Source organism: Juglans microcarpa x Juglans regia, chromosome 1S (assembly GCF_004785595.1).
Source record: "Juglans microcarpa x Juglans regia isolate MS1-56 chromosome 1S, Jm3101_v1.0, whole genome shotgun sequence".
NCBI lineage: Eukaryota > Viridiplantae > Streptophyta > Magnoliopsida > Fagales > Juglandaceae > Juglans > Juglans microcarpa x Juglans regia.
The window spans coordinates 3,353,513-3,369,887 of NC_054595.1; the positions used below are offsets into that span (position 1 = coordinate 3,353,513).

Sequence of the window (16,375 nt, forward strand, 5' to 3'; positions counted from 1 at the left end):
ATGATATGACATTAGATAATAGGTTCATAAGTAAAATATAATAAATAATCTTCAGTCATCTAATGTAACATCATAGGATGATGGGAGGATGGTAAAAATTAAAATAATGAGTAACATTACTCTAAAAGAATAATTTCAAGCTTACGAGAGTAGACCGTCCCGTATTAAGTTTGGAGGATCATTACAGCTTGCATAGAAGATATTTTCAAACCTGACAGCAAGTATATATGAAGACATTGCTATGACATAACATGTGGGAGAGGTCCCAACTCCTTAGAGCCTCTAAATTGACCGATATTGACACATTTGATGGGAATACTGTTAATTACCATCTTCCATGCTCAGCAATGAAATCAATTAACTACCTTACCACTTTTGGTGATAGAGAAATGGTCTGTAATAGCTCATTGCAGTCCATTTCTTATGTAATATAGCACATTATTAACCAGAATAGTCACACATTCATATGTAGAGTGCTGCTAGGGCGACTGCTGGCTGTGGCCCAAAATTTTCCTTTTTAATTTTTTTAATTTTTCTCATTCATATTTTTTTAGTATTTTTAAACATTTTTAAAAAATATAAAAAAAAATCAATATACTAATAATCACTTCCTTAATTAGTAAGTAAAATAAATAAATATAAAAAATAAATAAATACATGAGCAATCAAAATGAGGAGACAAAATGAAGCGACATGGTAGCATTATTCTTCATATGTAATACTTTGAGGAAGTCCCCGTCCACATTTGAAAACAGTTATTGGATCCATCATATTACATATAGAGTAAGAATGTGAGATCTCATTCACTAACATATACTCACTCGGTATATCTATTTCTATACTAATTATAAAGAGTTTGGATACAAATATTCCTAAGGAAAAAATCATTAAAAACATTTTTTTAAAGAAAGGAAAGGAAAACTAATTTTCATTATTTACCAAAAAACATTTTCATTCTCTATCACACCTTAGACAATTACAAATATATGAGTGCTATAGCCACAAAATAATTATACAAAAGTAATCCCATAAACTGACATGACTTCGTGTGACGTCAGATCTGCTTTACAATAAAGGTAACTTTACAATCTGACAAGCTACATCAAGCCACATCAGTTTGTGAGATTATTTTGTTTAATCACTTTGTGGCTAGAGTATTTCTCCAAATATATAAATATACACACCAAAATCTGCCAATGCAAAATTTTTGTCTAAAAATAGCAGTTCACCATCCCACCGACGGATTGAGCAAAAGTCAAGCATCCTCTAATCAATTAGAACCTACATCAATCCCTTTTGGCTTCAGATATTTCTTGGCCTCAATGATATCCTACAAAAAGGGAAACCTTACAATTACGACTCTGCAAATCATGATAACAAATATATTCTTGAATCACGGAGAGATTACGAACAAAAAATAAAATACAAATAAAAAAATCTACTCAAAGTTTTTTATATGTAAAAAAATACAGTGACGGTAGTGGACATGGAGGATGCGGCCGTTTAGTTGATATTCCAAATAAAACCCCAAAGTGAAGAAAACGGATACAATCCTCTCAACCCCATCACCAGTTGCCCTGAAGGAACAATAGCTTGTTGAACCACATCTGGTGCTTCCAACCAATTTTGCTCCACAAGACTTAAAAAACATATTATTGCACTCTCTCCCTCCTTTATATCAGAGGGAAAACAGGGAGGATATGTAAGCATTAAAATAGGAAAAAGAAATAAGTATATAATCTATTCTTTGTTTGATAAGTCAGTCAGTTTTATTAAAAGCACAAATGGGGTGCAACTCAAGTACGAAGGAGGCTGTATACATAAGAAAGCACATGACTAGGAAAGAGAGGGAAAACAGGATGACATAAACTCAATATAATTAGAGCCGGTTTGGATTGGGAGATCTCACTACTATTTATAAATTTTAACTCACAAATCTCACTACTATTCACAAACTATCTCAACTCCTCTCATCTTATCTCTGAATCCAAACGGGGCCGTCATCCAATCATATAGAGTTTTTAGCAATATGGGTAATATAATCTTATTATAGTCTACATGTTGCTAACCTTCCCATATGACCAAGTATAAACAATATAAGGGAAAAAGTTTCAATCGTTCCGATTAGAGCATGGTCTTGATACAGTAAATTGTAAAACTAGTGTATGATATACCAACAAAGGTTCCTACGAAATAACTACAAAGGGACAAGCATGCATACACAGACACAGAGATATAAGAGCATACTTTCACGATCACAATCAGACATGAAAGACGACCAAGTTAAAAAGAAATGGGGGAAAATGGGAGGGCATGGAGCAGGGGTAGACAAAAGTCAAAGTATGTCCATTGTCTGTTTATAAAAGAAGACAACAAAACAAAAATACCAACTGGAAATCTATCTAACTAGGGGCATTATACAGACCTAATCAACAAACTCTTTGATAAGCACTTTAATACAGTTTCTCCTTCAGAATTTGTACCCTGGTTAGCATGTTTCCCAGTGGAACCAAATTGGAGATATTTGTTATGTGATGCATCAAATATGGAAGGTATTAGGAGCCATATAAAAGCTACTTTGCATGCATATAGAAAATACAAAAAATACAAATTAAAAGTTCTAACCATATGAAAACATCATTTGTCTTGGAATGTGTTCAATAAAAACTAGACAAATTGTTGACGGCACATTTGTTCAGATGTCACGGAAAGCCCCAACGCTCATCTTCGATGCATCAATCTGCCAAAAGATAAGAACACAGATTTCTGTACAAATCTTTTTTTTTTAATCAAAGACTAATTGAAAAACGCAGAAGGCAATAAAAAAACACAAAAGCCAAAATAGTTGTACGAATCTTTGTAATGTGGTGCAATGACTGTTACTGTCTTCTGTTATTCTTCTAGTAAGTGGAAAACTATTTTAGAATAACATAAAAGAAAAGAAAAGTCAAATATACTCAAAAGTGGGGAACTCCTAGGGGTTGGCTCAAGTGGTAAAGGCCTTGGGCCTGGGGGTATGCTCCCCCCAGGTCCAAGGTTCAAATCCTCTTGGATGCAAACAATCTCTAGGGGCCACACCCCTTGATGAAAAGCCAAAGATTTAACCAGTTTCGTATAGGGAAAATTTTGAGGGTGCAGTGCACGGGACAGGGATTTACTCTGCAGGGGTGGGTCTGAAGGGTCTTGCTTTGGAGAGTTTCCCCGAAACAAAAAAAAAAAGAAAAAGAAAAAAAACACTCAAAAGTGGGGTATTACATAGCAAACACTTGTCTTCGCATGAAATCTCAGTCAAACTCCTCATATGACTTGCTCCCCCATGTCATCCTATAATACTGTCCTATGAAATGTCCAATTAAAAATCTTAAATTTTTAAAAGAGGCAAAGGGTCGTTTGTAGTATAGTTGAAAATAAAAGGATCTTCACCAAAAGTAGATAGAGAAAAAGCGCCACATAGAACAACCTCACCAAAAAGCACTAAAAATAATATGGCAATGTTTAATACCTGCTGCAAAAGCAATGCTTCTTGAGGACAAGTTGGAAATTGGATCAGACCAACTCCAACCATTAAAAGGCCATAGCATCCTAGACAAATTACAAAATAGATTGGTACCTGGGAAGAAGATGGAAACAGGGCACACACTAAGCATCATCTACACCAAAGAAATTATATGAAAAAAAAACTTTTAAAAGTAACTCACTAGCAAAGTATGGCTACTTGGAACCATAGATGTCTGCAAGAGGCCCAACCATGAAGTAGAGATTGACACCAGCAACGTCATAATCTTTATAATATGCTTCATGTATCTATGATAAAGTGGAGCAGATACCTAAGAAAAACATGTGAATATATATTTTTTTTAATAAGTGAAAAACATGCGAATATTGTGAGAGAAGAAAATGGATTGTTGCCTGAACAGCACCAGAGAGGCTTAAGAGTAGATATTGCTTGACAAATATAACCACAATTTGTTTTCCAGATCCTACCATTCTTTATTTTTAGCCATTTTTTGTCTTTCTTTTTTTCCCTTAGGGAGGAACTAATATATGCTAATTAAAGAACTTTAATATTGGTGCAATATGATCTTTAACTAAAATATATATGTTCCATATATTATATTAACCTATATGCATACTTATATGTCAAGTAAACATCTATAGGATGACAAACATTAATGCACAATAAAAGATGAATATATTTATTAAGCAACAAATTTCAAATTTAGAATGTTTGTCACAGAATAGCATACAACATAACCTTAAAGAAAGGAAAAACTACGCTGGTATTTCTGGTATAAGCATGAAAAATATTTGTCATGCCAATCATCAAGGAAAACAGAATACAGGCCTAACCCAAGCACAATTCATTGAAACATAAAATATGAGATATCCTATGTATCAAGGTCTTAAGGCCGCTGGTGGATTGGTGCTGCATGTGCAAAAAGGATAGCAAAATGGTGGATCATCTGTTTCTACACTGCAAGCTGGACAGGACTTTATGGGACAGTTTTTTTTTTTTTTGCAAGAGTGAGATTAGCATGGGTCGTGCCTAAACGGTTGGTGGACTTCCAAGCAAGTTGGAGAGGCCTCCAAGGAAATCCACAAGGGGCAGCAATCTGGAAGATGGCCCCTATATATATGTGTTGGTGCATTTGGAGAGAGAGAGATGATAGAAGCTTTGAAGATCACAAGCAAGCAATGGATGAGTTGAAAAGCTTTCTTTTTCAAAACCTTGTTCCTTTGGGCCGTGGTTATAGATTTTAGCAGGCCAAGTGTCCATAATTTTCTTATTTGGTTGTAAATCCTAGTTAAATGTTACTCATGTATTCCTTCTATGTTTTGTTTTCTCTTCCATAGTTTTGCTTCCTCATCTTACTCTATAAAGATAGAAAATAAATTGAAATTCCACCTAAAAAGTAGGAGCAAGAGGATCGTATGTCTAAGAATCTCAAATCTGTTATAGCATTCCTTTACATGCAATAAGGGCGATAGAGAAGCATCAATTTACAACTAACTAGACAATGCCAAAAGCGCAAGTTGAATCAACACATACATGTGTGTGTTCTCTATAAGCTTTTCCATGTTCGGCTGAAGTATGTAGCAATATCTATAATAATGCAATTCACCAAGATATTAACAATGTGTAGAGGCATAGCCATTTTCCCTACCAAATTACAAATGAAATCCTTTTTCTTTCTCACCACCTTCCTCTCCCTCCAGCCCGTCTCCCCCTTCTTTTTGAGTTCTATTTCTTTTACCATCAGATCCAAGTCCCTGGGGGGCCATTTTAACTCCAAGGACCCTTTTATACTATGTATCACACAAATTCAGTCCAAACAATATACGCAAATTGAAGCAAGGACATTCTTTTTTTTTTTTTTTTTTTTTTTTAATGTGGATTGAAGCAAGGACATTATTCATCAACATCTCTCGTTATAAATCATACAGTTGTGCAGTCAAAACCTTAGTATTCACTTAATCAGCAAAATAAGTAGCAGCCATTTCCAATCTATCTACATTAACCAAACTTTTTTTTTTTTTTTATAAGTAATCGATAATATTATAAATAGAGATAGGCAAAAACCCAAGTACACAAGATGGATACAAGAGCTAAAACCTATCTAGGTCAACGAAAGGGAATCTAGAAAGTCATGAACATTCAGGCCATTAAAATCTAAAGCAATGGCCCATAGCAATAAAGTACGGAAAAGTAAAGCTCTAAGTTCCTCCGGCGACCGCTCCTTGTTTTCAAAAATCCGATCATTGCGCTCTTGCCAAATGCACCACATGATACAGATCGGAATCATTTTCCACACCTCCTTAATTTGTTGAACTCCTCTCGGAAGTGTCCAACTGGCCAATAGATCAACCACAGTTGCCGGCATCACAAAGGATAACTCTACTCGACTGAAAACTTCCACCCACAAGGCTCTGGTTATCTCGCAATGTAACAATAGGTGTTCTACTGTCTCCCCTGATCTCTTACACATGCAACACCAGTCTAGTATAACTATCCGTCTCTTCCTCAAGTTGTCAGTGGTCAGAATCTTCCCCCACATTGTTGTCCATGCAAAGAAGACCGCTTTCGGAGGCGCCTTATTTCTCCAAAGTCTCTTCCATGGGAACTGAATGGTTGCGGCTTGGGAAAGGGACTTATAGAAAGATCTAACTGAGAAGATGCCCTTACCCGCAGGGTTCCACCATAAACTGTCAGCTTGCTATCTATTCGGCTTCACAGAATATATGAGGTGGAAAAAGGCATCAAAGATGTCTACTTCCCAATCTTGTGCTGCTCTACTAAATGTCACGTTCCACTGCACTTGATCCCCTGCTATAATCATGAGGTCCTCAATGGATGCTTCTTGATTACGAGCCATTCTGAAAACAGTTGGAAAGACATCCTTTAGAGCCTCACTCCCACACCAAATGTCCTCCCAGAACTTAATACGGGATCCCCTCCCCAACACCAATTTAGAGTGAGCCATAAAGTCCTCTCATCCGCGCCTAATGTGTTTCCACATCCCCACACCACTTGCCCCATTTACCTCTTTGGTGCACCAATCCCCCCATACGCTTCCATATTTACAATCAATCACCAGTTTCCATAAGGCTTCTGTTTCCAAGTTATACCGCCATAACCGCTTCCAGAGCAAGGCCCGATTGAAAATTCTCAAATTCTTTATACCGAATCCACCTGACGAGATTGGTCTACACACCTTGTCCCAGCTGACCAGGTGAAATTTGAATTCATCCCCTATCCCACTCCATAGGAAATCACGATACAGTTTCTCAATCCTAGCCGCTACACTGACAGGCAAATGGAACAAATATAGAAAGTACGTAGGTAAGTTAGAAAGGGTGCTCTTAATGAGAGTCACCCGGCCACCTTTCGACAAATATAATCTCTTCCATCCTGCCAATTTCCTTTCTATCTTTTCAATAACTGAATCCCAAATAGATGAGGCCCTAGCAGCAGCCCCCAAAGGTAATCCCAAGTAGGTAATGGGAAGAGAAGCTACCTTACATCCAAGAATGCCAGCTAGTTGTCTAGTATTACTCACATTCCCCACTGGTATTAACTCTGACTTGTCAAAATTAACTTTCAGGCCTGACGCTGCTTCAAAGCATAATAACAGAGCCTTCAATGTCCTCAACTGGTTGTGATCAGCCTCACAAAATAAAAGGGTGTCATCCGCAAAAAGTAAATGAGACAAAATAATAGTACCCCTATTGGGGTCTCCAATCGGAAAACCAGCCACCAAACCATGCGTAACCACAGCCGAAAGCATCCTACTCAATGCCTCCATAATGATAACAAAGAGAAGTGGGGATAGAGGATCTCCTTGCCTTAGACCTCGAGAGCTGCTAAAGAATCCAGTCGGGCAGCCATTAATCAAGACTGAAAATCTGGCCGTAGAGATACACCAACTGATCCAACTACGCCATCTAACCCCAAAGCCACATTTTCCCAACAAATACAAAAGGAAATCCCAGTTTACATGGTCATATGCCTTCTCCATATCTAGTTTGCAAAGAATCCCTGTGGATCCAGCCTTTAATCTGCTATCTAGGCCCTCATTTGCTATAAGAGCTGAATCCAGGATTTGTCGCCCCCTAACAAATGCATTTTGTGGTTTCGTTATAATCTTCCCCAAAATCACCCCCAATCTGTTGGCAAGAACCTTGGAGATAATTTTATACACTCCACTCACCAGGCTGATGGGTCGAAAATCCTTAATCTCCAACGCACCCATCTTCTTAGGGATCAACGCAATAAAAGTGGCATTTAGGCTTTTCTCAAACTTCCCAACCAAGGAAATTTCCTGAAACACATTCAATAAATCCACTTTCACCACTTCCCAACAAGAATGGAAAAAGCCCATCGAGAAGCCATCTGAACCTGAAGCTTTATCTTTACCCATACGTCTCACTACATCATACACTTCCTCCTCTTCAAAAGGCCTCTCCAACCAAGCCGTTTCTTGGGGCTCAATAGTATCAAAACCAAGACCATCCATCTTTGGCCTCCATTCCTCACATTCAGTAAGCAGTTGTTCATAGAAATCCACCACATGGTCACTAATCACAAGAGCCTCCTTACACTCCATACCATTAATATTCAACATTTCAATGGTATTATTTCTTCTGTGAGAGTTAGCAACTCTATGGAAGAACTTTGTACTCCGATCCCCTTCTTTCAGCCACAATGCTCTCGACTTTTGGCGCCAAGAAATCTCTTCCAATGATAATAATCTCTCTAATTCTGAAACCAACTCGGCCTTCCTCGATATTTCTTCCGGTAAAAGAGCTCTAGCCTCAAGTATCCTCTCAAACTGTTGCAACTCTTCCACCATGAGTTTCTTACGCTCCCCTATATCTCCAAAGGATTGTGTGTTCCAAAGCTTAAGGTCATTTTTCAAAACTTTCAGTTTACAGGCTAAGATGAAAGAGGGGTTGCCGTAAAACTGATAAGAAGACCACCATTGCCTCACCTTATCCACAAAACCTTCACTTTTCAGCCACATGTTTTCGAACTTAAAGTATCGGCGCCCACTTCGAATGCCCCCACAATCCAATAAAATAGGAAAATGATCTGAGCAAAGACGAGGTAATCTCTTTTGGCACACCTCCGGATAATGCACCTCCCACTTTGGTGTCCAGCCGGGACCATGTCTGATTATTCGACCAAGTAAAGGCGCCCCCCGAGAGAGGAATATCCAACACGTTTAATTCATAGATACAATCTGAGAACTCTATCATTGCAGGTCGCATCCTACTCTCACCAGACCATTCACTAGTGGATCTGGTAACATTAAAATCCCCTCCTATACACCACGGAAGCTCCCACCAGCTGTGTATCCCTGCAAGTTCCTCCCATAAAAATCTTCTATCGTTATCAACATTTGGGCCATAAACCCCAGCAAAGGCCCACACAAAATTATCTGTCACACTCTTAAAAGAGCATGCCACTGTATATTCCCCCACAAACTCCTCCCTTTTGTTAACGACTCTTTTATCCCACATTACTAATATTCTACCTGAAGCCCCATTCGAAGCAAGATACACCCAATCCGCATAAGTACAACTCCAAACACTTCGAACTAGTCTTCTAGAAACAGTTTTCAGTTTAGTTTCTTGTAAACATACTATGTCCGCCCTCCATTCTCGTAGCAAATTTTTTATACAAAGCCTCTTATTTGCCTCATTTAACCCCCGGACGTTCCAAGATACAATTTTTGGCTTCATAAAGGAGAAGCAAGCCCCTTCCCTTTTGATCTTTCACGGCTTGAGCTTCCTTCATAATTAAAGGACCAAGTGAGGCGCTTGAGCTCCCGCTGTTTTTTCGACCCTGATTTCTTCGACTGTGCATGGCTCGCTTCAATGGCAGTAAGTAGCGCGAAAAACTGCTCTTCATAACCCACACAGTCCATACCTATCAAGTGTTGTAGGTCTTTCACCTTTTGTAGCATCCAATCCGGTGTAGTTGATTCATTTGGTAGTAGACAATTCAATGGGATAGGCTCCCCCACACTAGAAGCCCACTGCAGAGAAGGTGTCTCCCCCCTTTCTTCCTCCCCAAATATATTTCTACCCTCCCATTCAACCACAGCATCACTAGGGGGAAATTGAGTCTCAGGAACTAACAAAACCTCACTGCCAAGGAGCCCAACATCCACCACCTCCATCCCTATCCCCTCTGCCCCGAGAACTGGAGCTTCAACACTGTTCTCGAGATGATCCTCGAGTTGGACCTGGACTTCTAGCGAGGGGGATGAGCCTCCCACAGAGTTCATCGGCACTATCTGGCTACATGGAACTACAGCAGCGGCGCTCGGTGGCAGGATCTCCACCATCTCCCCCTGGTCTTCGCCTCGACAGTTTCCTGGGAACCCTCCCAACACAGGACAGAGAGGGGATTCCAGGTTCGGAACCTCAGCCAAAGACATAGGAGACGCCGGCGAAGTTGTCTCCGTCAAAACCCCGTCGTCCCTCACTGTGCTGTCCCGGTAAGATTGAGACTAACTAGGGGTGGGCAGCGGGGCCCCGCCCCCGCTGCCCCGCCCGGCTTCCGCCCCGCCCCGCATAGAGAGGGTATAGCGGGGGCGGGGGGCGGGATGACCCCAGCGGGGCCCCGCCCCGCCCCCGCCCCCGCCCCACATTAAAAATTTTTTTTTATTTATATATATTAAATAAATATATTGTATATAGATATACACAATTTATAAAAGACTTAAAATTATATTCAAGTCATTGGATTGTTTTGGCCTCCTAGGCCAATCTTTATATAGGAGGCCAAGGCAATACAATAGTCATCCTTAAGCAATGTGGGACTTACTACTAAGTCCCACATTGCTTAAGGATGACTATTGTATTGCCTTGGCCTCCTATATAAAGATTGGCCTAGGAGGCCAAATCAATCCAAAATCTAACTCTAATGAGTTTAAATTTTTTTATATTTATAAATTTTAATTTATTATTTAAAATATATTATAATTTTGGTCTAAAAAAAATTTTTAGACCAAAAATTTTTTTTTTTTAAAATAATGGCGGGGGGCCGGGCGGATGGGGGTTTTTCCCCCGCCCCCCGGCACCGGGGCGAGGGGCGGGGAGGAAATCCCCAACCCCGCATGGTGCGAGGCGGGGTGCGGGGAAGGGCACCCCCCGCCCCGCACATGCGGGTAGCAGGCCTAAGACTAACCCAGTTTCATCGTGGGTTGAAACTCAAAAATTGGACCCAGGCCAGAATCCGGTAGCTTCACCACCGCCGATGGTGTCACCTTGTTCGCCGGAACCATCTTGCTTGTCTCCAGCAAGGATGGCAGCAGCCCATCCGATGGAAGCCCATCCGCAGAGGCAGACGGGAGACGTCTCCTCCAAACAGATGGGCCCGTGAGCTGTGTTGGACGCTGAGGCCCAACACCTGGGCCCAGCCCTATATTTTCTTTTCCCACAGCCTGCAGATTGCGTCTGGGCCCCAATAGATCCTGGCCCACTGGCCCAAAGGCCTTAGTCTTTTCCATTTTATCACTATCCCCCTCGTCACCCAAACCCAGGTCCCCCTCCTCTTTATCCTCTTGAACGCAGCGCTTTAAAGCATGTATATTAGACTGCATAATATCCAGTTGTCTCTGCATATCCATCACAGCCCGAAGAATGGCTTCCTTATTTAGACCGACACTCCCTCTGCCACCACCCTCACTGCTCTGCGTCCCTATAGGAACAACGTCGCTTCCAGACTGTTACAACGGCGCTGCACCACCCACTACCACAAGTTGACGTGACGGGTTCACAACCCTCGGATTTTTGAAAGCCTCCAAGTACGAAGGCTGAGTTGCCGTCGTTGCCGACCCATAGAGACCACCACGCCCGGCCTCCTTCAAGACCTCCGCCAACTTCCTCCAACCCATACCATCCCTATCTTCCGGAATAAAGATACAGTTCCGACGACCACCTCTACCGTACTCCACCAGTGCCATGAAAACACCCTGGAGGTTAGAGCACCTCTGTGCTATAAAGCCCCTGTCACCTTCCCTATGCCCTGTATAGAACTCCTTTCTCCCAGCCTTTAAACAATCTTCCAGAGCTTTAGAGAACTAGTGCGCCGTAGCAAACTCCAGACTCATTTTCTTCACCAGCTTCCACCCTTTTTCTGTAATAAGTATCCTACGCCCATCCCTTAACACCTCAAAAGATTTTAGTTCCATGTTTACTACTCTCCGATGACCCATACTCCTTCCCTTCTAACCACGATCAAACTCCTACCACCGCCATTGAGACGAAGCAAAAATTGTACGTAGAAAGTTGGACGGAGAGAAAAGTTTTTAACCAAACTTAAAAGCAAGTTACATGAAAAATATACTTTTGGCTATCAGAACATGAAGTATGAGCAATCAGTTCAAAAATACTCAAAAGCATATAGCCATTGGTGTCAACGAAGATGCATGTTTTCTATCAGTGAAAGCAATTTGGCATAAAGGACAATCTTATGCCGTCGTCAGAGTGGGTAAATCATAGAGAAGGTTGTTTCACTGTTCCAGTAATGTAATAGTGAAATGGAACTCAAAACTCTGGCAGTTTCAAGTGGAATCATCCATTTCGCCATCTTAAGCTCCTTAATCAATGCAATTGATAAACTAAAGAACATAATTATAACCCAAACTTAGACTTAGAGAGCACTACGAATGTTTTCAACGCGCCAAGTAAACCCGTGGAAAAAATGGAGGGATCCTAACTCTATTTGAGATGGATTTTCTTTCTTTACATGAAGTTTACCAATTCCTAACCAATAGTTCTTTATTCATCATATTCAATATTTTCTAGGCCAGCCCACCTAGCACACAGATTCAGAACGGTAAAATCATTACACTAAATGTGACTTTAATCTCATGGTTTTCAAGATAACAAAATGTATGTCTAAACTTGAGCCATAATAGAAAAGGACAAATAAAATGGAAACATTCAAAAATAGAAAGAAAGAAAAATGGATTCAACTCAAGCAAATTTGTGTAGAGCCAGGGACCCAGCTGTTGAGTAATGAATTTCAATCACATTCACATCCATAACCAACAAACAGATGGCATACTACCGATGCAAAAAAAATAAGAGAGTGAAGGGATCTATCAACTATACCTTTCTATATTTTCAATAGAAATAATCCCAACGAACCGTACCTCAATACAATATGCCACAATCCCAAACAACTATCAGCGTTAAGTAACGATGGAAGTGGAGAGCAGGTGAGAAAGGAAAAGGAGTTAGAAGATTAGATGAGGAACGAGAAGAAAGGGCGACGAGAGAGGATCTGTCACACTTCAGTAGGGTGAAAAAAAAAAAGTAACCGATAAAATGGGGTTTGGTCAGGTTTGGTATGGATTTCATTTTTTTCAAAATTGATCAAAATTAGTCTATATTTTATTTTATTTTTTTAATACCGGATTAGATTATATATATATTTTAATTTTTTTATTTTGTATAAAATATTTTTTATATAATTTTTTATATTATATATAATTTTTATATAAAATAATTTTGTATAATATGATAAATTACTAATTAATATAATATTAAATTTTAAAATTCTATATAAATAATTATATATTATCATTATAATCTATTGTATTAATAGTTATACTAATACTATATCACTATATATTATAATATTATATCACTATAGTCTATAATATAATTATAATATATATTATAATATACTATAATATATTATCACTATATTATTATATACTTAATATACTATTTTATATTTACTATATAATATACCTGAAAAAAAGACCGAATTGGATCAGAATCGGTAAAATTGAAAGTACCAGTTTAGGGGTGTAACCGGTGCAGTATTGGTTCTTTAAATTTTAAAATCGGTATATACCGATTCGGTTCTAAAATATGTTCAAAACAGGACCAAACCGGATCAATTACACCCCTACATTTCAATATATTTAGGGAGATGGACCGAATTCTTTGTGAACTTTGGTTTGGGGCCAATAAAGATTTTGAGGGTTGGGCTCAATGGTTTTTATGGGCTTGGATAGCAAATGTTTTTTGCTTAGTTTTATTGTATTTCTTTTTATGGTTGGGGTTGTGTTAATTAAACACAATTGCTTATATCGTCACGTATCTTTAATTGCTATGAGTTTGGACTTAAAAGCCCATGGCCTCTTCTTGGTTTTCTGCAGGGTCTTCATGGGAGTATATGTACTTAGCTAGATAGTGTAATGAAGAGTGATGCTACTCATCATATCAATTCTCATCATCCTCCTATAATCCATTATATGATATTAGATGATTAGAAACTATTTATTATATTTCACTTGTGAACCTATCATCTAATGTCACATTATGAGATGAAGAGAAAATGGATGATGAATAGATTTTTTCATGTAATGAATGATTTTGGAATGTTATAGACATTTTTGTCAGTTTCCACTTTCTCTCATTTTTCTGGAGGAGCTTCCCTCAAAAAGAGCAAATCATTATTATTTTTATTAGAGAGTTAGCGGAATAAATCAAGAAAATCTCAAAATTCTCCATCAACGTGCAATTGTTGGTAGGAAGGATTTTGAAGAAAAATTTATTCATTTGGAGCAACACCTTTGTGCAATGTAGGAAGAGGAAGAATGAGACAAGAAGAGTGATGCAATGAGATTCCTCTTCCCTCTGTTATCAGAAATCCGAAATTATTTTCTCCATTTTCAAATCTCCCTTCTCCTTCAATGGCCTAATTTACAAAAATTACGTTGTGGCTAGAAAAGGAAGAGACCCAGCACTCAGGATGGATCTCAGCATCACATACTCTTGCGTGAGTGTGTGGCCACACAACCATGTTGAAATCAATACACCATCATATATGAATCTCACCAAAGTATCTGCTACTACTGAGAAAATCTCCCACATGGAAGGAATCCCAAACAAAGGGCCGCGTCTGGTATGACATCCTCCATGGAAGTCCGTCCAAAATCTATGAGGTTTTTTTACTCCTTCGGTGGCTGATGCATACTTGATAGGACTCTTCAAAGACACTAACATGTACACTGTACAAGATGGGTAAGGCCAGTACGTGTGGAAGAACGAGAATGAGTACTTGGGTGAAGGAAAGAACAATGTGATTTCTAGCCAGGGCATTTTGATTTGGGCCAACAGAGGGAGCGTGGTGGGCAAGCCCATGGGCCGAGTCTAGTACGACCTCTGTAGCAGTGATCTTGAAGTTTGTCTTCTTGGAAGTGTGGCTCTTTATGGGCTGTATGGAGGCAATGTGGAGAGACTTGGATCGAATCTAGAAACTTTTGGAAATCATTGCTGGAGTTACTCTGGCCTATACTTGATTAAAATTTTCATTTTCGATGGAAACTTCCTCGCACCATGGTTCTAATACACAAGTCATACTGCCATTCGTTGGATGTTCAACTTAGAGAGCAGTTGTGAGGCACTTTATAGGTCATGTGGGTGTTGCGAAAGCTTTCTGGAGGATGAGGTCCAGCGCGAACAATGTGAATCTGCATGTGACTTTGCGACTTCTGTCTTATTCCATATGTTTGCTCTTTCACGAGCTCCATCTTAGGTTGCCTCATCCGGGGTTCAATGCTCAACCATTCTTGGTTATGATTCCTCTAGAGTGTATAATTCTTGGTGTTGTTTCTGAGATTGCAGAATCAATGGGTTTTCTTGGATTTGTCTGTTTTATATACTTGTACTATATAAGAATTTTGCTCCTCAGTTGTTTGATGAATTGCCACTTAAGAGTGTTTTGGGGCCCTTTAATAGAGAATGGGTAAGAGATATTGTGGGAGTGAATTGTAATGGCTAGGACACCACTGAGTGAAGAATATGAGGTGTAACTAGTATCACCTGGTGATTATTTCACATTCACCCATTTGCTACCAAGTGTGAACTTCGATATTGCTAGAGACATGGACATGCATGTCCATCAAATTAGTAGAACAGATCATGCTGGTGACAAAGATGGGATTGCATATACAATAATTACTCAAAAAGAGGCACAATTTGCTGGTAAATTGGTTAATAGTTTGGTTGCTGCTGGTCAGAATTAGAGGTGACAAATTGACAATATGTGACACGATCCATTAATGCAACATAAACACGACACAAAATTAGTAGGTTGGGGTTTGATGTTAACAAGTTTGGGTCAAAACGAGTTGACCCATGAAGATACGATTCATTAACGGGTCATTAACGAGTCAACCTGCTTAACCCGTTAGTGACCCGTTTAGATCCGTTAGATTTTTTACTCAAAATTACAATTATATCATTTTTAACCTAAAAACAAAAATACCCTAACCCTATTTCATATTTCCAAACTCCCTCTAACCCTCACTCTCTCTTAGTTCTCAGTTGGGTCAGTTCTCACGAGTCACGATCGCCTCTCACACTTCTTTTGGATTGTAATTTTTGTCTTTTTATAATTTGGATTGTAATTTTGTACTTATGTAGTTTATTTTTGGAAAATATTGTGATTTTAACTTGTTTGTTAAATTATGTTAATCAGGTCAAATATATTATTTGGGTCAATTCAACCCAATTGCATAAACGAGTCGATATGGGTCGTGTCATGTTTATATATTTTTAATTAATTCATAATGGGTCGTGTCAACCTCTTATTTTAATGGGTCATGTTAGAGTTTGAAAATCTCGTTAAACTTAACGGATCATGTTCGGGTTGATCCATATCATATAATATACACGACTTGACACGATACGAACATGGCCTGCTAACACAATTTGCCAACCTTGGTCAGAATGTATCCGTAGAAATGATGGATCTTACTATGAAGGATGGGTCAAGTGTAGGATTTGTTGAGACTCTAGAGCATGAATTAGCAAAATCACGCGAGAAGGGTGATGCAAAAGA

General features: G+C 39.1%; 1 protein-coding gene across 2 annotated transcripts; it reads right to left on the reverse strand.

The window, feature by feature from the left end:
- Window positions 1–1,192: 1,192 nt before the first annotated feature.
- LOC121247571 (dolichol-phosphate mannose synthase subunit 3-like) lies at window positions 1,193–3,800 on the reverse strand. Of its 2 annotated transcripts, XM_041145935.1 has the most exons (3): window positions 3,699–3,800; window positions 3,503–3,610; window positions 1,193–1,330 (listed from the first exon to the last, which is right to left on the reverse strand). In XM_041145935.1, exons 1-3 carry the CDS (start codon window positions 3,798–3,800, stop codon window positions 1,271–1,273), a joined length of 270 nt encoding a protein of 89 aa, XP_041001869.1. In that variant the 3' UTR covers window positions 1,193–1,270. The 2 variants fall into 2 exon arrangements, 1 of the variants encoding a protein (XP_041001869.1); XR_005937257.1 differs by lacking the exons at window positions 3,503–3,610; window positions 3,699–3,800 and adding an exon at window positions 1,471–1,684.
- Window positions 3,801–16,375: the final 12,575 nt, after the last annotated feature.

Coding starts and splice junctions, on each gene's coding strand:
- LOC121247571 (XM_041145935.1), bottom strand. CDS start 3,800: ATGAAGCATATTATAAAGATTATGACGTTGCTGGTGTCAATCTCTACT. Junction 3,611..3,698: donor CAAGTAGCCATACTTTGCTA/GTGAGTTACTTT, acceptor TCTTCTTCCCAG/GTACCAATCTATTTTGTAAT. Junction 1,331..3,502: donor AAGCATTGCTTTTGCAGCAG/GTATTAAACATT, acceptor CCCTTTTTGTAG/GATATCATTGAGGCCAAGAA.